At 53.5% G+C, this 20,879-nt stretch overlaps 2 protein-coding genes across 5 annotated transcripts in view; one reads left to right on the forward strand and one right to left on the reverse strand.

Annotated features, from left to right (window-relative positions):
• Positions 1–1,134: 1,134 nt before the first annotated feature.
• On the forward strand, positions 1,135–17,730 carry LAMC2 (laminin subunit gamma 2). Of its 3 annotated transcripts, XM_042033807.1 has the most exons (23): positions 1,135–1,555; positions 5,422–5,610; positions 5,806–5,935; positions 6,784–6,882; positions 7,347–7,483; positions 7,919–8,041; positions 8,132–8,321; positions 8,676–8,788; positions 9,079–9,297; positions 10,093–10,272; positions 10,710–10,943; positions 11,155–11,291; positions 11,581–11,734; positions 11,857–12,062; positions 12,333–12,412; positions 12,878–13,012; positions 13,767–13,911; positions 14,124–14,273; positions 14,722–14,836; positions 14,924–15,123; positions 15,660–15,818; positions 15,907–16,006; positions 16,215–17,730. In XM_042033807.1, exons 1-23 carry the CDS (start codon positions 1,474–1,476, stop codon positions 16,463–16,465), a joined length of 3,528 nt encoding a protein of 1,175 aa, XP_041889741.1. In that variant the 5' UTR covers positions 1,135–1,473; the 3' UTR covers positions 16,466–17,730. The 3 variants fall into 3 exon arrangements, with proteins under 3 accessions (XP_041889741.1, XP_041889744.1, XP_041889743.1); XM_042033810.1 differs by lacking the exon at positions 9,079–9,297; XM_042033809.1 differs by lacking the exon at positions 5,422–5,610.
• NMNAT2 (nicotinamide nucleotide adenylyltransferase 2) overlaps positions 17,729–20,879 on the reverse strand; it is a 31,670-nt gene continuing 28,519 nt past the window's right edge. For both annotated transcript variants that reach the window (XM_042033816.1, XM_042033815.1), the window contains one exon: positions 17,729–20,788. In XM_042033816.1, the coding sequence (XP_041889750.1) occupies positions 20,686–20,788 (103 nt within the window). In that variant the 3' untranslated portion in view covers positions 17,729–20,685. The remainder of the gene's footprint in view (positions 20,789–20,879) is intronic.

Here is a 20,879-nt window from a genome sequence, read left to right on the forward strand (position 1 = left end):
AACCTGTTTTATAAAAGTGAGTTGACTCAATCAGCAGCAGCAGGTAGGGTTGGCAAAGGGAGGTGCAGAGATGTGGTGAGTTCAGGCTGGCTGTGCCCATGAGATCACCAGGAAAGAGGAAAGCCCTGTGAGTCATCTCCAGGTGGTCTGGAGTGTCTGGAGGCTCAGACAAGGAGCTCAGTGTTAATCACCCTGGTCTGTCAGGCCTAAAGTGAGCAGGGTGTCATGCTTTGGGTTGAGTTTGAATCCTTAATGCAGAAGGGGAACTAAAAGGCAATTTGTATCTTTGGGTACGGACTTTTTAGGTGTTTTCATTCTATTTAAAGGTGCTCCTGGACCATTCACAGTCACTTGTGACAGTAGGAGTCCCATGGCATTAGGCAGGGAAGCTGCTGTGATGCAGCAAGAGGGCCCATCCTTCACTGTGCCCCTCTGGTGGGCTGCTTTTGCAGGGCAGATGGATATGCTGGAATCCTGCTTGTCCTGATGTGTGCAGGATGTGGAGAACCTCTGCCTCCAGATTTCTCTATTTCCCTGTAGAAGTGGTCATGTCCTCCTGCAAGGCAAAGGCAAGGAGCAAGATGGAACTGGCCCTTCATGCCTTATGTGGCTTGTCAGCTACCCTTGAGAACAAGGTGCTAATAGACCTGGGGCTGTGGAGCCTGGCATCTTCCTGGCTCTGTCAGCAGCCTCAGACAAGCATTTTTCCCCTCTCTGTCTCCACTCCTCATCCTTCTTCTAGCATAAAAATGATGTAGTAGGTGAGGCCAAGGACCCATCTAACCTCATTTTCCATCTCAGGAGCAAAAGCAGACAAATATGTGTGATGATTCTCACCTCCACCTCATTTCTAGGTCTGGGGATTTCTTGAACTTGATGCTTATCTGGTAAATCGATCTGCTTTCTGGCATTTATCCAAGCTGACCTTGGGTTTCTTTGCATCCCCAGTCCTGCAAGGCACCTGAAATGATCCCTGCTCTTGCAGGTTGGCTGGCTGGACCTGGCTTGCGAGCAGACAGCTCCCATCCACCCTCCCCAAGCTTTCTGTGAGCTCATCCTTTTTCATTTTGTTCCGTGCAAGCCTCCGGCGTGCCGGGACAGCCCGGCTCTCCCCAGCCAGCACCGCTGTCCTGCCTGTGGAGGCAGCGGCGGCCTGGGGATGGAGCTGAGCGAGCGGGACGGGCAGGAAGAGTGTCTTCAGGAGCTGCAGCTGTATTTTATTTTCCTAGGACGGTGCATGCAGGAGGTCCTCGGGGTGCTGTGCCCCGTCAGTGCGTCTCTCTCGATGGGGCAGGCGCCTGTCTGCGCTCCCTGGGCTGGGCTCTTGCTGTGAGTCAGCTCACGGCACACGCGCTCTTCCTGTTGGGAGTGACTCAGGTGGAGCAGCCGATAAAAAACGCACGAAAAAAAGGCCCCAGGTAGCTGGTGTGGAGCCCCGTCGGAACGGGCGCCTGGTGCTCCCCGGCACAAGAAATGGCCGCGTGCTGGCTCCTGTCCCTCGCCTGCCTCGCCGCGTCCCTCCGGCCCGCAGCCCTGAGCACACGCAGCGGAGAAGGTGAGGCTTCGGGAAGGGCGGCTCTTCCTGCTCTGATCCCGCCGGCAGATTGGGTCGCAGCTCTCTCCCCGTGCTGGAGAGTGCCGGGCGCGGGTTTGGGTGCGTGGCACCCTGCTAGGGCACTCTTCCCCTCTTGCCTTCGGGATTGATAGTGGATCCGCAGGAGCTTCTTAATTTTCCTCCGAGGTAAAATATCCCACGGGCAGTTGGTCTTTGTTTTGTCACTGGCATCCCCTTTCAATAACTTATTTATATGCAATTACCTTATTGCTGTCGGTATAGAGCTTTGCTCCCAGGGTAGGATGCAGGTATGAGCACGAGCATGGCCCAGGCAGTGGCTGATCTGCCCATCATTGCTGGAACCAAAACCTTCCCTGAGCCTGAAGAAGAGCTGGAAGCACCCAGGATCCAGTTTGCTCTAATAACATGGTGATGTTTGGATTTTGTGCAAGTCTGTGGGGCTCACAAGGTGCCACAGCCCTCCTGCATCTCATGAGAGACAGGAGTCTCCTGTGGCCCACAGACTGATGGTGAGCTTTAAAAATCCAGCAGATCCTCTCGCACATGCAAATCTCACATAGTGGAGTGTCATGGAGGGAGATTTAAACATGTTCAGCCCAGTGTAATTCAGCAATCAGAATTTCAGTTTCATTGGCCTGTAGTCTGGAGATGGGTATGTTTGGCCAAAATCAGATTTTTGCATGTATTTTGTAAATACTGAGAGATTTAATGTTTTTTTGGTCTCCAGTACTGATGTTCTGAAATAAGCTTCCTGGGCTTGAAGTTGAATTTTATCAGTTCTAAGTGTGATGCAATGGGAAATAAGTGCTGAATAAGTGTTTTGGTTTGGGTTTTTTTCAAAAGAAACAAAAAGACCTGCTTTGTTTTACATGCTAATTGGGTTAATTATTACATCAGCCTTAATTACATGCAAGTTTTAAAATACTGGTATAAATTCTTCCCCTGTTCTTTCCTGGCAGTGTGTAGGAAACTGCTGCTTTCCCAGCGACTCTTGAACCCATTTCTCTGTGTGTGTGAAGCTGACGGTCGACACCAGCCATGTTTTTATGCTGCAGCAGACTTTGAGTGGGTTAGGTGGTGTAACTTAGTCTGCTGAGGGAGCCCAGAAGCGCCAGGCAGGTCTTCCTGCAATGAGAAAGTTGTGAAGTCGGGCAATGGGGACACCCAGCCTTGAGGCAGCAGATGGGGCAGCCTTGTGGCTGCCCCAAGAGCACAGAGCAGGGAATGGCTTGTATTGACATGGAGACTTCATTGCATGCAAATCTGTGTTGTTCTCCTGATGGAACAAAGGATCTTTGCAGGTTGGCTCATGTGTATAGAGATGTTGGATCCTGACAGACCCAGGGCCACCCTCATTGTCTGGTTTTGTGAATTTAAGGAGACTCCTTAAGAGGCCTGAAGCTGCCTGTCTCCTTCTCCAAGCCTTTCTGATGTGAGAATTCACCTCAGCACAGCCATCAAGCATTTTTCATGCTTTATTCTGCGGGTGGGAGCTGGGGGAATGACATCTTCTTGGATGTGTGCCATGGATCTCCTGCATCCTGACATAGTGCTGAAGAAACCCAGCTGCAAAGCTTCTCAATTGAACATGCTCTTTCCCAGGGATAATCTCAGAGCAGAGCCTCAGGGCACCTGGATACAGAAGTGATCCTGTCCTCAGTTGGTCCTCATCCTCCAGCAGCTCCTTCCTGCTCCATCTCATTATCAATTCCAGTGCCTTGCTCTAGGTATGGATTAGTCTGCCTGAGCTCCTGGGTTTCTGGGAGATGACCAGGAGCAGACAGACCAGTGCGGTGGCGGCACTAACCTGCCACAGCATCTTAAATGGCTTTGAATCATCGAGACAGGAATTTGTTCCAGGGCTGGAGAGCTGGTTCCTAATGTGCTGCAGCAGTAGAGCAACACTGGTTGTTTTCATTCCCTGGGGGAATGGTGTTCATGCCTGTAATTTAGGAACCTAGTAAATCCTCTGGACTGCGTAGACATAGGGTGATGCATGGCTGGAATTCAACTCAAAGAACCTTATGGGTCCCTTTCAACTTGAAATCTATCTGGAGTGTGGAGGGATGGGGAGTGGGATCAACCCAAGTGAGATCTTTCTGCTGTGAAGGTGAGCACAAATACTTGAAGAAAGTCTCACACTGCTGCTCTCCATGGGTCCTTTGTGTTGTCCATGCCCTTTGGTCACTGGTAATGCTCTCTGAGGCTGGAGTTGCTTTCCCACACCCTAGAGGCATTCTAGAGGAATTCTGTGCCCACAGGTCCCCCCCCCAGCAGGCTAGGGTGGCAGATCTCCTGAGCTTGGTCTCGGTCTCCTGGCAGCCAGACTGCAAGAGAAGAGCTGTGTTTGCCAAAGTTGGAAAAATCTCTCTCCCCGTTTGCTGGTGCATGAGGTCATCTCTCCTCTTGGCAGAGGCTCTGCTGAGTGCCTCCCTCTGGAATGTGGGTGCCGATGGGTGTGTGGGAGGGTGGTGCCCAGGTGTGAGCACTGAGAGCAGAAGGCTTTGCCTGGTCCCAGGAATCACAGATGATGCAGAGGACAGGGACGTTGTACCCTGGGGCTGAGCTGTGCCAGAAGAGAGGGGAAGGAGGAGGCTTGGTGTGTATGAGTACAAGGTACTGTCTGCATCCATGCAGCAGGTTTCTGCCCATTTTTGGACTCCCTCCACCTTCTGTGCCCTCAAAGGTGACCTGAACAGGGTTTGGGTAGCTGGGGGATGGCCTTTCCTGTCCCAAGAAGGCCAGCAGTGAGCAGAGCTCCTCAGAGGGAGGTCGAGGCTCCCATGGCAGCCACCATCAGGGTGGTTTGGAGCAGTTCCTCAGCAGGCTCTGTGCCCTGAGGACCTGGGTTTTTCCCTTGGGATGTTTCTTTCTCCTGCCTGTCTTTGCCAACTATTCTCTCAGCTGTGCCTGCTCTCCTCAGTGATCCTGAGGAGCATGTCTGGAGTAAAGGTCCTCGAGATTAAATGCTCCAGCACTGGCCACTGAGGGATTGCCAAGTAGGGGAGAGGTTGCTTCAAGAGAGCAGCTGGACAAGGCAGTGTTGTGCTGGAACGGGCACATCTGGTGAGATGCCTGAGTCTGACGTCCAGGGGGATCATCTGTCCTGGCTGTAGAGGAATGTAGAATCTCATGCCTGTTCTTCCTGCCATCCTCATGGAGCAGTGTGGGCAGCTGCAGTTTTTCTTCATGCTGAGGGAGGGTGGGGTGAGGTGACCTGTCCAATCCCGCCCAAACCTTCCTTGTTAATCTCCCTCTTGGCTGGCATGCTTCTGCCAAACTCCTTGGATCACAGACCTCTCCTCACCACCCTGCACTGCAGAGCTGGGTGGGGAGACCGGGTGGAAGTTGGCTGAGCTTTTCCTACTCAACACACTCCTGGTCAGAGGCTGGGTGAAACAAAGGATAACCTCAGGAATCTTTCCCTTTTCCCCAGAAGGTAACCCATGCTTTTCTCAGGACAAGACTGGGGTTTTTTAAAAAACACCTCTGCTTATTCAATGTCCTGGTTGTGTTGCAAGTCCCGTGAAAGGATGGAGAACAGCCCTGGCCATGCTGTTGTGTGGATTGTGGCTACTGGGCTTAGGTCTGTCCATCCTGAGCAGTGAAATGGGGCATTCCTCCCCAGTGTGGGGATGCAGAGCATGGTGTGGGCACTGGGGTGGCTGATGGACACAGACATGGTGACAAACACAGAGGTGTGGGGAAGCAGCTCACTATTAGCAGAGCGGGAAGGGGAAGTTTGCACTGCCTGCACTTGTTCCTTGCCCCTCAGGGTGGGATTGCTGCTGGTGCCTTCATCTCTAGGCATCATCTGAGATGTCTCTCTGCTCTCCTCTCCCCAGTGTGTGACTGCAATGGGATGTCCAGGCAGTGTATCTTTGACTGGCAGCTCCTGAGGGAGACGGGAAATGGGTACCGCTGCCTTGGCTGCCTGGGCAACACAGAGGGTGCCCACTGTGAGCGCTGCAAGGACGGCTTCTTCCGACGGTGGGGGGAGCAGTGCTGCCTGCCTTGCCTCTGCCACACCTGGGGTACGTGCACAGCTGCTGGGTGGGGTAAGGGGGCTTAAGGCACCTGCTGAGCACTTGGGCAGGTCAGGCTCTGGCTCTTTACATACCAGACCATGGGTTTCAAGACCCACTTGCCCTCTGAAATAATCACAAACTCACAGAATGGTTTGGGTTGGAAGGTGCCCATCCTAACCTGTCCCTCCTGTCTTTCTGCAGGTTCCCTCAGCCCACAGTGTGACAGTGATGGCCGGTGCAGCTGCAAACCCGGAGTGATGGGGGACAAGTGTGACCGGTGCCAGCCGGGCTTTGAGTCCCTGTCCAAGGCTGGGTGCTGGAGGAGCGGGCAGTGAGTGCTGGCCACCATCGGTGGCATGGGGCCAGCGGGAGGGCCAACCTCCAGAGTTCTCCTGGGGCCTGTGCTGGCTGAAAACACCCCCTGCAAAGGCAGAGTTGTTTTCATGGCAGCTCATGGACAACCTTAAGCCAACCATGCTAGGAGAGAGTGGGCCTGAGTGAGGCTGGACCTCCGTGCCAACGTGCAGGGATTGGTGTCCTGCAACACTATCCAAATCTGAACTTAGCCACTCTCTGAGGTGATGGTTTTATTACCCAGATAATGCCCAACAGTCGACAGCCATGTAAAACAAAACCTGCCCACTGTGGGGTTGTCTCGTGTTGGTGCCACTCACAAGGAGCTGTGCATGCAAAAATCAACCCCTTCCTTTGCATGAAGCCCTGTTTAAGTATCTTTAGAAATGTTTCTGATCTTCCTCAGCTGTGTCTTCTTCTTCCTCACCTCACCCTGCCATTGCTCCTTTCGGGTTGCTGGCAGGCAAAGGGTGTTGGCGAGAGAGGGCTGCCTGTTCCCCAGGTGCTGCTGCTTGGTGGAGCTCAGCCAAGGTCTGTTAAATTCAGCCAGGGTTTATTAAGCTCAGCAGAGCTTCACTTTGCTCTTGTAGGCAGGTCTGATGCTCTGGGATGCCCTGGAGCAGTAGCAGTAATGGGCACTGGCTCAACCTGGCACCCACAGTGCTGAAGATTCCATAAAGAGGTGGCTCTGCTGCTTATTTCCCCACTTCTTGCATGGGAATGGTAGCTGGGAGGGTTCTCCACTGTCTTGTGTAGTAGCAGGAAGCACTGAGCTCCCAGGCCAAGCTGGAAATTCAGGTAGAGGTTCCCACTGTACCTTTGCAGGAGCCTGCAGTGTGAGTGTGACCCGGCGGGCAGCACAGGAGACTGTCACTCCGGCCGCTGTGTCTGCAAGGAGAGCGCCACTGGAGAGCGGTGCCAGAGGTGGGTGTCAGGAGGATGTGCTGGACACTGCCTGACACAAGCCTCCTTCTCTCCGCAGTTGCCTCCCTGGCAGTTCACCAAGTCTTAGAATGGTTTGGGTTGGAAAGGATGTTAGAGCTCATCTCATTCCACCCCCTGCCATGGGCAGGGACACCTTCCACTATCCCAGGCTGCTCCAAGGCCCATCCAGCCTGGCCTGGGACACTTCCAGGGATCCAGGGGCAGCCACAGCTTCTCTGGGCAACCTGTGGCAGGGCCTGCCCACCCTCACCAGTTTCTTCCCAGTACCCAATCTAGCCTTGCCCTCTGTCAGGTTGAAACCATTGCACACACCCATCTCGCCATCCCAGCCTGGCGATGACCTTGAACCGTGCCAATGGCTGTATTGCATCAGAGGAATGGTTGTGTGGGCCAGTAGAAGGAGAAAATTATTTGAACACTGTCACCTTCTTGCATTTTCCCAGGTGCAAGAGACACTTCTATAACCTGGATGCCAGAAACCCTGCAGGATGTTCCCCCTGCTTCTGCTATGGGCACTCGGTCACGTGTATCAGTGCGGACAACCACAGTGTCCACAACATCACCTCTACCTTCCAGCAAGGTGAAGCCCAAGCAGGACATTCCTATGGCTCCTGGGCATGTTTGCCATCCCTTCTCTTCAATGGGCTGGAGGAACCACGTGGTTCACAGCCCTGCTGGAAGTCAGCCTTGGGCTACGCTTGCTCCTTGGGTGCTCATCCAACCTGCCTGCCGGTGGCTGCAGCAACCCTGCTTTGATGGGATGGCTTGGTCATAGGCAGAAGTAGGGTCCAAGTGTTGCAGGGAGCATAGGGTTCCTTCATTATGTCTTTCCTGCCACTTGGAAGTGCTCAGCCTGGCTGATTTACAGAGGTGTGGGCACAGGGATACCTGTGCTACCCCCTCAGAGGTCAGGGGTAGGAAGCTGGAGAATTTTGATAAGACAGCTCAAGAAAGTTGCTGGAATCCTAGAAACACCTTCTCTGTCCATGCTGACTGCTCCTTGTTGGTGCTCCAGGTACTGAGGGCTGGCGAGGTGTCCATGAAAGTGGCTCCCCAGCCCAGCTCCAGTGGTCCCCACGCCACCAGGATGCCTTCATAGCGGCAAGGAGATCAGAGCCAATATACTTTGTGGCGCCTGGTAGGTGTGGGATCAGTGGTGGGCATGGTCTGATCCCATGAACTGAGCCTTTAGGAGGAAGATTTTAAGCCTTTGATTTTCCTTTTGCAGCAAAATTCCTTGGGAACCAGCAGCTGAGCTATGGCCAGGTGCTCTCCTTTGATTACCGCCTGGACCGAGGGGGACGTCAGCCATCTCCATATGACGTGGTCCTGGAAGGACATGGCCTGAGAGTCACTTCTCCCTTCTTGCCCCAGGGAAGGGTCCTGCCCTGCGGCGTCAGCCAGACATACACAATCAGGTAAAGTGGGAAGCTGGGGTGTTTGGGGCAGGGGGAGCAAGAATGGTTGTGGCTTCAAGGAGCTCCTGGGTTCAGCTGCGATCCCTTGGAGGTGGCAGATGGCTGCCTGGTTTGGGTTGGATGCATCTCAGGTGCTTCTGTCCTGGATAAGGAGGTTACTTTGTGAGAGGAGCAACAGAAAATGTGGCTTGAGGCTGGGTTGGGTTCTTGGCTCGAGATCAGTTGCATGCATGGAGGTTGTTGCCCAAAGCCTTGAGCTCCCAGGAGGAAGATGGGCAAGGGCTGCTGTGTTTTTTTGGAGGAGGCATCTCATTTTTTTGAAACCAGTTTCACTTCCCCCCTCTTCCGCGGCAGGCTGGACGAGCACCCAAGCGGCAAGTGGAGCCCAAGACTGAATCACTTTGAATTTCGCAGGCTGCTGGGAAACCTGACAGCCCTCTGGATCCGAGCCACTTTTGGGGAGTACAGTAAGTACAGAGAGCGCTTGCAAGCACGAGCTTGGCTTCTCCTCGTTGTTGGAGACAAGAAGTCTCTGGATGGATACATCTTTGCTAAAATTTATTAAAAGATAATAGTAAGTGCTCCAAGGGGGCAAAATTAAATAGCAAAGAGATTGAACAGGATGGCAACTGATTTGGTTGCTCCATTTGCCCATGGGCATTGCAATAGAATGTACGACCTGTGCAGGTCCTGGCTGTGGGGGTTGTGCAGCTGGAGCTGCTGTTCCCCGCGGGTGACTGGCTGTACTTCCGTCCAGGCACCGGCTACATCGACAACGTCACCCTGGTGTCGGCACAGCCTGTCCCCGGTGTCCCCGCCCCGTGGGTGGAGCGCTGCCAGTGCCCGGCGGCGTACAGGGGGCAGTTCTGTGAGAGCTGTGCCCCTGGCTACCGCAGGGACGCCCCCGGCCAGGGGCCCTTCGGCATCTGCGTGCCCTGCAATTGCCAGGGGGGAGGAATTTGTGATCCTGACACCGGTAAGAGAAGCCAGCACCACACTGTGCTTGTAGGCTGTATGGGCACGCAGGGAAGCTGCCTGTGTCCCGAGAATAGAGCTGTGGGGAGTCGAGACTACTAACTTCACAGAAATTTCTTCGCGGTAGGGGTCATTAGATATTGTAAGGGGCTGCCTAGGGAGGTGGTGAAGTCATCATCCCTGGAGTGTCCAGGGAAGGACTGTACGTGTCACTCAGTGCTCTGGGCCGGTTGACAAGATGGGGATCTGCCACAGGTTGGAGTCAATGATCTTGGAGGGCTTTTCCAACCTTAATCATTCTGTGATTCTGTGACTCTGTCTGTGATCATGATTCTGTGGCTTGGGTCTGAAATGTGGGGACCATCTGAGACAAAACTCCCCAGAGCCTAGAAGCACTGCAGTCAGATGCATTTGGATCAAACTGGATTTAGATGATGCATGTTGGAGAGAGAGAAAACATCTCCTGCTGCCCAGATAGCAATATTTCTTCACTTCTGACTTCTTATTTGAAAGTTAAGCATGGCCTTAGGTTGGACAGAGCTTGAGTAACCTGGTTTAGTTGAAGAAGTCCTTGCCTATCACAGGGGAATTGGACTAGATGACCTTTAAAGGTCTCTTCCAATGCTAACTACTTCATGATTTTATGTGCTGCATGGTTTGGGCATGGTGGGGATCTCAAGAGATCTCATGGAGGTTGCTGGACCATGCGTCCTTGTGTTGCTGTGGCTGGAGTGGTAGAGAATGTCCCACCAGGAATGTGAGTAAACTGCCCTAAACCCTTTCCTTGCTCCTCCAGGTGAGTGTTACTCGGGAGATGAAAACGTGGGCAATGGTGTCAGCTGCCCCTTTGGCTCCTACCGAGACCCCCAGCAGCCGCACAGCTGCAGGACCTGCCCCTGTGGGCTTGGCCAGGGCTGCTCTGTGGGGCCAGGCAACGAGGAGGTCGTCTGTGACCACTGCCCTCCTGGAGCTGCTGGTAATGCCCTTCTCCTTGCTTCTGCTCTGCCTTTTTCTACAGGGCTGCTTGGAGCTGGGCAGATCCACACTATCCTCTCAGCTGAGCTTGCCTACGACACTGCCACTCCTGCCTGTGGTGGGGTTTTTGAGCCCCAAGGGCTGGGTAAACACACCTTGTCCTGCTCTGGGCAAAGTTCTCATCTAAATGTAATATGGATGGGGAAAGGATGGGTGGGAGAGGGAGTGGAACAAAAAATAAAGAAAAAACCAAATAGGAAATGACTTGTACAAGGTCATTTGTGGCACCCAACTTTCGAGAGCATCGTGTGTTGACCGTGGTGGTGATGATAGCGGAGCAGCTGTTGTGCCACCCCTGATGGGGTTGAACGCCCCCATTTCTGCCAGCCTCTGTCCCCGGGAACAAGCATTAACTTCTGCTCATCTCTCCTTTCCCAGGTGCCAATTGTGAATACTGTGCTGATGGTTATTTTGGAGATCCAGCGGCTTCCCAGCCCTGCCAGCTGTGCCGGTGCAATGGCAACGTGGAGCCCAACGCCGTGGGCAACTGCGACCGCCGGACTGGCGAGTGCCTCAAGTGCATCTACAACACTGCTGGCTTCTACTGCGACCACTGCAAGGATGGCTTCTTTGGGAACCCCCTGGCCCCCGACCCTGCCGACAAGTGCAGAGGTGAGACCCAGGCACAGTCTGAGCTGGGGATGAGTAAGAAGCTCCATGACCAGCTATGGAGTGGTTTGATGGGAAGGAGGATGCTGGAAAGTGGGAATGGTGAGCAGGAACCAAAGCACAGGGCTAAATGGTGGGAGGGAAGTAGGGAGGGATGTGCTGAGGCTTGAGGTGGGTCCCAGCCCCCCTGAACCTGTGTTGCTCCGACCTGCAGCCTGTGCCTGCGACTCAATTGGTGCTGAGCCCCTGAAGTGCAGGAGTGATGGGAGCTGCATCTGCAAACCTGGCTTTGAGGGTCCTCGCTGTGAAGAGAGGGAGTGCCCAGCTTGCTATGGCCAGGTGAAAGTGCAGGTGAGCATCTGTGCCAGCCTCAGGGCCACTGAGCAGCAGGGAGTGCAGGGATTCGCTCACCCTGAGTGTCTCCTACTGTGCTCCTCAAGCATCTTCTCCTGGTACAAGTGAAATGTGAATTCAAACCTTGGCTTTGTATCTGATTCAACCAATCCTTTGTGCCCCATCCTAAAATGAGCCTTCATTTCGGTCTCTGTCCTCGGGCCTGACTGTGGCCCTGGTTCCCACCCTGGTCTTTCCCCCATGGGTTTAGTGTCCCGCTGGCTGATGGCCTGGTCTGTGGTTGCAGGTGGAGCTGTACCTGCAGCAGGTGGCGGAGCTGGAGCTGCTCTTCTCAGAGGTGCGAGCTGGTGGTGGGACTGAGAACCAGGAGCTGGAGGGGAGGATGCTGGTGGCCGAGGAGATGCTGCGGACCATCCTCAGGGAAGCTGTGAGCCTGCAAGGTACCACCCGCCCACCACCCTTGGATGGGGCCATCTGGGCTGTCTCAGGGAGGGTTTTGCTGCCTGGGCATTTTTGCTCAGCAATAAGTTTCTCTTCAGCCTTTCTCATTCCTTCTCACCAGCCTCTGACAGGTCTCTGGAAGGCCGTGTGGCCAGGATGAAGGGGCAAGGGTCCAGCTCCCAGAGTCACTTGGATGAGACCAAGGCAACAGTGCAGAGACTGAGGTCTCTGGGGAGCCAGTATGAGAGGCAGGTGCAGGAGACCCGTCAGCTGCTGGAGAGAGCCAGGCTGGACCTGGATCGCAGCAGAGCCACTCTCCATCAGGTGGTAAGAACATCCTCGTGTGACACGCTCCTAGTCGAGCTCAGGGCTGGAAAAAAAATCAGCAGAGAAACTAAGGATTTAAAGAATTACATGTTGTTTTGTGAATGTGGGTGTTCTGGTGGTCCTTTCTTAGGGGTTGGAACCTTGAGAGGAGCTGGCAGGGGTCTTTGGGGGCGGTGGAGGTTTAACAGGCTGTAGTTGCCTCTTTCACTGCCACATTGTATGGAGAGCAGGGAAGAGCACTCACACCTCTCTTCCTTCCTCCCTCCTCAGACCATTCCTGTTTCAAGCTTTCCTGGAAGCTCAAATCAGTTCTTGCTGCTGGCCCAGGAGGCTCTGAGACTGGCCAACAGGTGAGTTGCTCCCACTGTTAGGCGAGAGGAGGGGAGCTGAGATCCTGCTAGGTGCCCAGAAGGTGCTTTTTTGGAGGGTCCTTGCCTAGGTTCTGGTTGACATCTGCCACAGCCTCTGTGCCAGCCCTGGAGCAGGGGAAGATGGAGCTGCTGGGCGGTCTTTGCTGCCCTATAGAGTTGTCCTCAGCTGTCTTTAAAGGTTGGAATTGGATGTGATTTAGAAGCATCTTTGGGATCAGAGTTTGGCCCTTGGATGTCCAGTTGGAACAGGGAGCTTCTGCCATCCCCAATGTTCCTCTATCCTTGGGAGATGCAGGAGGAACAAGCAAAATACAGGTCCGCTTTGCAGACATGCTGTGTTTCCCAAGGAGGTGCGATCCAGCATCAGTGAATGCAACAGTAAAGGAAGGTGATGGAGAAAACCTGGGTGGAAACCCTTTCTGACAAGCCCCCTCTGCTCTGCAGCCACATACAAGCAGCCAATGCCATTGACCAAGCTGCAAAGGTGGCGCGGGAGGATGCGTGGCAGGCACTGGAGCTGCTGCGCGCGGCCACTGGTGGAGAGGCCGCCTCGGGTTCCCAGCCAGGGCTGCTCGAGAGGTGAGCATGGGCTGCCTCAGCCTGAATGTCATGTGTGGACATGGAAGGGAGGAGGGGGAGGGTCAAGAATCTGGGCCCCTTTCCTGCCTCCGCATCTGAGCTGCAGAAATGTGCAGTTGGAGGCAGGGAATTCGCTGACACATCTGAGGAGTGGAGGTGGATGGTTGGCAGCTCTGTGGAGCATTTGCTTCCCACCTCACAGCCCTCAATGCTCCTGGTATCCTGCCTGCAGCTGGGGGAAGGGGTTTAACACCACATGTGTGGACAGGCTTCTGGGGGTGAATTCCATGTGTGGTTGAAAATCTGGGCTGGGTTTAGCCTGAGGGTGAATTTAAGCCCATGGTGGCTCTTTTGGTCAGACTTGGCCTCTCCAGAGCCCACCACAGTGGTGCTGGGACTTAGCACACCATGGATGGGATGTGAGCAACTGCCTTGAGGGAAGTTAAGAAGTTGAACAGGGATGTGCAGGAGAAAACATACAGGCAGGGATTAGCAGAGCCACCCTGGAGCCTGTGAGGGTTCAGCTATGTGAAACAACCTTTGGTTTTGGAGTGGGAGTAAGGAGCCAGCTGATGCCCTGCTCATTGGAGGGACTGGGATGCAGGGAATGTTTGCAACTGGCTTTTTCTGTGTGATAAATCTTCATGGGGCCTTGGAGAATGTGAACGAGTCAATGTAGATGGTAGTATTAATGCTGGGGTGGGAGGCTGGTAGCTTGGCTGGTACCAGGCTCTCCAACCTCACATCTGTACAGATATGAGGAGCTCAAGTCACTGGCTGGAGGCCTGAAGGCTGATGCTGATGGAATAGCCTCCGAGGCAGACACAGCTTATCAGGGCAGCCTGGTGCTCCTCAGCTCCCTGTCCCACCTGATAGAGACCGACATCGGGTCCTTTAAGGTGAGGGTTTTGTGCCTGTCAGACCAGGAGATCCCCTTTTGCTCTTCCTGATGCCCTCCCTGCTATCCTACCACCAGCTCAGCCCTTCCCAGGGTTCCATCCCTGTTGGAGAGCCACTAGATAGGCATCTTCCTACCCTTTTCCCCCTTTTGCCCATGGTTCCTGGTGGGCACTGTGGAGATGCTGGGGACCCCACTGTGTCTCTGTTTCAGGAGGAAGCCTCGAGGCTGAAGCAGGACGCAAGTGCCCTGTTGGTCCTGGTGGACACCTCCCTGGCCCAGTACCGAGGGCTGCAGAGCCGCATGGGGCACTGGGAGGACGAAGCCAAGCAGCTGCTACGAGGGCAAGAGGGCGAGAGAGCGGTAAGAGGTTGGCTGGCGAGAGGTCATCCCCAGCAGAAGCTGCAGCCTTGGGAGGATGCCTGTGGCTCCCCCCGCACTGTCCTTGCTCAGCTGTCAAAGGCAGCTTTGCCTGCCTGGTGCAGGATTGGACCCTTCCTTGGGGCTCGTCTTCAGACCTCAGTGTGTGCAGGGAGCTGATGGTGCAGGGTCTCACCTACACATCTCCTCGATGTAAGGCAGGTCGAAGGCTTGCTCCTGCAAAGATTAGAGCTAAGATGACTCGGGATGGCTGGAGCTGGTTGAGGAGCACCGGCACAAGCTTCTGATGGCAGATCAGGCTGTTGTAGTCTTGATTAAGGGGCAAGAGCAAGCATTTGGGAACAGACTGATGGGTCTCTTCCAGCCCAGCTCCTCCCAGCTCCCACACCATGTTCTTCACCCACCCTTTGTGTCCCTTGATATGTTACAGAAGCTGACGCAGCTGCTGTCCCAAGCCACCCTAGCCAGAAGCACAGCCCTGCAAGCTGTGAGCGCTGGCAACGCCACCTTCTACGAGGTGGAACAGATCCTCAAGAGCCTCAAGGGTAACATCCTAGAAACCCTTCCTTTTCTTTTCCGTGTGGGATCTCACAAAGGTAGCATGGCTTCATTTCCACATGCGTTTCTTCCAGAGTTCAACCTGCAAGCAGGTGACAAGAGGAGGGAAGCCAAAGACGCCATGAGGAGGCTGCCCATTATCAGCAGTATAGTCACCAGTGCCAGGGAAAAGACAGACCGAGCCGTAGGGATCCTGGGCAGCGCCGCTTCCGAGTCCAAGGCAGCCAGCAGCATGGTGGGAGAGGTGAAGGAAATCACCATGGCGATCCAAGAGGTGAGGACAGGCTCTGGTGCTGTTGCTGTCAGAAAAGGATTTGGAAGGGGAAAAACATGGAACAAGAGGAGATAGTTGGCAACTTCATGGTGGACCTGATGGGTTGATTTTAGAGCTGAAGTTTCTCTACAGTGGGTCCTGCAGATACCAGTTTGTCTGTAGATGATCTCTGCACATTTCTTCCATGAGGATCTCTGTGGCATCTCACTGTAGCCGCCTTTCCGGGACCAAGGGGATTTTTCCACTCCTGCAGCCAGAGTCACTGGCAGGCTTATGAGGTCCCAAAACTGGTGTTTGTGGGTTCACCTCCCAGATGTGTGTTGTCATTCCCCAGGGATTTGCTGATGTGTGAGGGAGGGATTGAGCCATGGACATACAACAACTCTGGAGCAACGGGTGGGAGAACATGAGGACAGCTTGTGATACTTTTAGGTCCCTTGTAGAAGGAACCAGTTTCTACCACCTCCCTATTCCGGTGCACCCAAAATGATTTTGGCTGTGCTCTGCCCCTCTGAAAGTGCCTTTTCCTTCCCTAGGAGATTGCTGAGCTGAAGGTGGAAGCCAACAAGACGGCTGATGGCGTCCTTGCCCTGGAGAAGGCAGTGGCCACCCTGCGACATGAGGCCAAGGAAGTAGATGATGAATTTGAGAGGAAACTCTCAGAGGTTGAGGTGGATGCTGCTGCAATAGAGAAGGTGCGTTCCTACCTCCTTTGCCTTGTCCCCTTCCCTGTTGACTTGTGGGCTTGATTTCACCTTACAGCTGCTGCCTTTCCTCCTTCAGACAGCTCAGGAAGCTCAGAGGGTCCATGACAAGGCTGGCCAGGCAGGGGCAGCTGTGCAGCAGATGCTGAGTGCCCTGGAAGAGCTGCTGCGTCTGATGAGTAGGTTTTGCGATGCCACTGTGGGATGTGGATGGAGACAGGTCCCCACTGGGGTCGAAGCAGGGCTTCTGGGAATTGAGTGGGAAGCTGAATTACATGATGCCTGTGAACAGGCTGGGCAGCAGGGTGGAGATGAAGTATCTTGAAAGATCTAGTCCTCAGCCTCCATCCATGCTTTCCTATTCCTTGTTTTCCTTTTGTGCAAAAGACCAGCCTGGCGCTGTGGATGAGTATGGCCTGAGGCAGCTTGAGGCGAACTTCAGCAAAGCCAAAAGCAGAAGCAAGCAGCTGAAGGCAGAGATGTCGGAGCTGGAGCAGATGGCTGTGCTGCAGAAGGTCCGGGTGCGCACGCTGGAGAGCAGCATTGATGACATCCTGGCTGATATTAAGAACCTGGAGGATATCCAGAAGAGTCTTCCTCCAGGCTGCTACAACACAAAAGCCATTGAATTGCCATGAGCGAGCTCTGGAAAGGCTGCAGCACCTGCCAGGCTGAAGGCAGGAGGGCCTCCCCAAATCTGGCAGAACTGGCTGCATGTGGTTGTCTTAAACTGATCCTTACACTCAAGATCAGTGTGGCAGATGAAGTTCACAGTGTCCCGCTGGCCCTGGAGAGTGCCTAATTTTTCAAAGTGCTCCGTCCCTCGCTCGTGGGAAGGAGACTCCTGGTTTGTGAAGGTGCTACTGTCTGAAGAACAGCCCATTCCTACCATGTTTCTCTGAGGTGCAGAGTTAGGTGTCAACCTTGTGAGTTTGCACAGTTCAGAGCCTGAAGTTCATGACCAAGAGGTTCTCCATCACCTGTGGATACCCTGTCCTGATCTGGCACACACAGAAGGACTAGAGTCTCTGTCCATACTTTTGACACTGCCACCACCAGCTCCTCCTCCTGTTCTCCATGGGGTTTTCCTCACCTTCGGGAGCTCAGGAGGCAGGGAGCAAGCAGCATGAGAGGCTGCTGGGGGAGATGGGTTCTGAGTTGTGGCACTGGTGATGCTTCATGTGGTATCTCCTCCCAGGCTGGTAGTCCTCCCCTTGCTGGGAGTGGTGCTGGCATGCTGTGGCTCTTGAACCTGAGAACCCCGTCCCATCCTGCTGTAACCTGATTTCATTAGTTTAAAAATATTGAAAATGTCCTGAATGTGTCTCCACCTCTGGTTTGGTGCTGCCTGTCCTCCCTCCCTCATGGTGCTGTATGTTTCTCAGAGGCCACCATCACCACTATGGTAGTTCTCCACAGTGGTGTCCCACTGTTCATCTCAGCAGAGCTCAGAGGAGCCAAAGACCACAGTGCTCCCTTCACCCTTCACTGCAGCTTTCATGTGGGTCCAGCTGCATTCTGACACTGCTCCCACCTTCCTTCAGATGCCGTGCAGGGGAAAAAAGTTTCAGGGGAAGTAAGTGCTACCAGATGCTGGAAGCTGAAGCTCTACTGGAGCCCCTCCCCTGCATGATGGTGAAAGAGGAGGTCCCAGATGCAGAAGGACTCACTCATCCCTTCGTATCTCTCAAGTCTTTGATAACGCAGCATCTATGCTTTTGCTTTGTGATGTACTGAGTATCATGTCTGCTTTACACTTTAAGTGAGATGTATTTTAGCCCCTGGCATGTGTCCCTTCTCCTATTGTACAGCATAGGGACAGCTATTATGGGCCTGACTATTTTTCTATGAGTTGGGTTTTTTGAAAGGTAGGAGGTCAATAAATGATAAATACTCTTGGGTAGATCTTGCCTACTGCTTTATTTTTTCAGGCTCCCTCATTTGGGGGGATTTGGCCATGGGTTATGCCAGCAGTGCAGGCATTTGCTCTTTTTGTGCTGACTTGGTCTTGGGGCTGTTTTAAAATCACACCAGTAACATCTCTGTTTTGTTTTGTTTATTACATAATTTAAACATTTTGCTGATAAAGTATTTTTTTGTCAATGACCATTTTTTTATATAGCAACAGGAAAAAAAGAAAAAAAGGCTCCAAAACTTTTGACAAAGGTGAAATTGGTGGCATGGCAACTTCAACCCCTTTCCCTCCCCCCTTTATTTATTTTCTTTCCCCAAAAGACGTTTGAAGTTCATTTCACTTTCAGCAAATTGCACTGTTTAAAAGGGGAGGTTCAAAGACCAAAACCCACGAGCTTCTTCCCACACCTCCCCTGCACCCGGAAACCCCAATCCTCACCTCCCCAGAGGTCACAGATGATTATTTTCTTGCCATGCCCACCCAAAGACATTTTTCCAAACCAGTCCCAGAGCTGAAGGCCCTGTTACAAATCCCCTGTGCCTCCCCCCGTCCTGTGAGTTTTACTGAGCAGATACATGAAGGTAAGAGCAGTAGGACAGAACAAACTCATCATCCCCACAACTAAGCCACGCCATCCCAACCACGTGGATCAGGAGGCCATGGCATCCCCATGTCCTCTCCCATGTACTGGAGGGAGGGAGGGAGGATCAGAGAGGGCTCTCAGATGTGATCCTTTCTTCCTCCCTTCCTCCCTCCCTCCCTCCCTTCCTTCCTCCCTTCCCTTTCCTTTGTTTAATTTTCTGTGTCTTTCCTCGGGGAAAACCCACTGTCTTTGCTCCCCCTTCAGAGGTGTTGCTCCCTAGGAGGTTCAGTCCCTTTGTGTGTTTTGGGGTCTGCTTGCCACCGTTGCTGCTTCTTCGGCTTGGAGCTAAGAAACACGGGACATCTGGCGAGGAGAGGCTGCTGTCTGGGATAACTTGAGTGTTGGAGTGCAGAGGGAGAGGAGGCTGACAAACAGAATGTGTGAGAACAGCGGGTGGAGAGGAGTCCAGTGAGTGGCTGACATACGCTGGGTGTCTCAGGATGAGGTGTCACCACTAAGGGAGCTCGGTGGGGTGGTGGTGGTGACCAGCTCAGACTGGCTGAAGGCCTCGCTGAAGCAGAGTCCCCCACACACCTGCTACCCTCTCTGCTTTGGCATCTCCGTATCTCCTCATCCTATGGGATACGTACGCAACTGCCTGGAGATACCAGAGCTGGCACTGAGGGATTCAGCTGCCAAATTTAGAAGAGTTCCCAAACAAATCTCTCCGTGCAGAGAGAAATCCCTGACAAGGAAAGACCTCTTCTGGCCTTTGGGTGAGTCACATCACTTCTGTCCTTCTGAGAAGGGCTGTTCCCTCCTGAGAAGTTGTCAGCTACTGCTCCTAAAATCCTGTCTGCTGCAAGGACCCTGTGGCTGTGGATTTCCTTGTTTGTCCAAAGCTGCTTGCTGTTCCCAGGATGCCAGCAGCACCCAGCAGGTCACCAAATTTAGCACAAAGTCCCACCTTTGGAGTTTGCCTGAGAGCTACTTGTGACCCTTTGTGGACTTTTAAGGGACCAAAAAAAAAAAAAATCGTATCTTTCCTTGAAACACGCTGGAAAACTCTCAGCCACAGGCTGCGGGACTCTACCCAAAGTGATACAAGTCTCCAGGGAGTAAAGGGAGAGGAGAAAGTGAGGGCTAAACCTTCCTCATGGCTGTGACCTTCCTCAGGAGCTGTTCAGGGTGCTTGTGCCCTAGGGATAATCAGCAGGACAAGGCCCTGCTCCAGCAACCCTCCTCTCCACAAGAGTAACTGCACCATGTTACCTGTCCTGCTTTTACTGTGAGCATCTCCAGTAGGGTCCATCCCTGGCATTGGGGAGCATATCACAGGCAGGAGCAGGACCCTGGCTTGTCTCAAGGGATGTGCAAAGTAGCCAAAGCTGGTTTGGGAAGGGGAGGTTATCATGCATTTAATGAACTCTTCAAGGAGAGGAGGAGAGTAGGAGTGGCAACAGAAGACGGACTGAGCAGAAATGGAGATCTGGAGGCTAGAGGATGGGGATGGACACAGCCAGGTTTGGGGCAAATTCTCACCAGAGGCTTTGGCTCACCACCTACTTCTTTCTACCTCATTTCTTGGCCCCATAAATGGCAGATCCCTTTCTAGGTGCTGTGGGATGCCCCCTCTGACACTGAGTAAGAGTAGAACATCACCCCAACTTCACATACCTAGGGAGTAGTTTGAGTTCTTGCAGCCAAGGGAAGGTGAGACATGACATTCTCCCCAAAATGCTTTGGTAGCAGTGCTTGCCAAGGCCTCTGTTCCCCTTTAGAAATGCCCTCTCCATGACTTTTCAGGGGCAGGAGGAGGATTTTGTTAGCTGGGTTGTCTCATGGCCGGCCTGAGGCGGTTCCCCTGCTGTGGGGCACCGAGCTGGTTGGGTTACAACTGCCCACTACCAACCAGGGTTTGGCTGGTCACTGTGTTGAGAGGCCCAAAGGCCTCACACTAAAGCTACTTAATAATAAATAAAACCCAACCAGATTTATTGAGCCTAAGTTGTGTAAGATGAAGAAGAGGCAGCCCCTGCTCTGAGCATGCCGAGAGGATGGACTGGGGGGGACCATTTCCCAGGGACATGCTGGGAGCACACAGAGCATGTCACTCCCTGACCAGCCCCTCCTCTCTCCCCATGCATGCAGGGCAGGGCAGTACCACAGAAAAAGAGACCAAACCGTTTCCTGGACATGGCTGCACAACAGAGCGTTGGTGCCTGGGATGAGAGGCAGACACAGACAGGAGGCCATGGGATAGGGAGAGAGATGGAGACACTGACTGAGAGAAAAAAAGGTGATGGAGAGCTGTAGGCAGGCATGACATGAGGACTGTCTCGGTGCAAGACCTCAGGCACTTAGCCAGAGGCATTGATGTACAGCTGGCTCTTGAGGATGTAGTCAATGACAGGCTGGCAGAGGTAATCCACAACATGTCCATCCCCATGCTGCAGGGCCAGTCTGGGGGCATGGGGAGAGAGAAAGATATCAGAACCCACTTGTATTGGTCAGGTGCTCCTGCAACTGGAGGGGCTGGCTGGGGACACCCTGC

This window comes from Corvus kubaryi, unplaced genomic scaffold (genome assembly GCF_017639235.1).
Source record: "Corvus kubaryi isolate FWS band 111438036 unplaced genomic scaffold, C.kubaryi_AGA036_p1.0 37361, whole genome shotgun sequence".
Lineage (NCBI taxonomy): Eukaryota > Metazoa > Chordata > Aves > Passeriformes > Corvidae > Corvus > Corvus kubaryi.

Coding starts and splice junctions, on each gene's coding strand:
- LAMC2 (XM_042033807.1), top strand. CDS start 1,474: ATGGCCGCGTGCTGGCTCCTGTCCCTCGCCTGCCTCGCCGCGTCCCTC. Junction 5,611..5,805: donor TTGCCTCTGCCACACCTGGG/GTACGTGCACAG, acceptor GTCTTTCTGCAG/GTTCCCTCAGCCCACAGTGT. Junction 9,298..10,092: donor AATTTGTGATCCTGACACCG/GTAAGAGAAGCC, acceptor TTGCTCCTCCAG/GTGAGTGTTACTCGGGAGAT.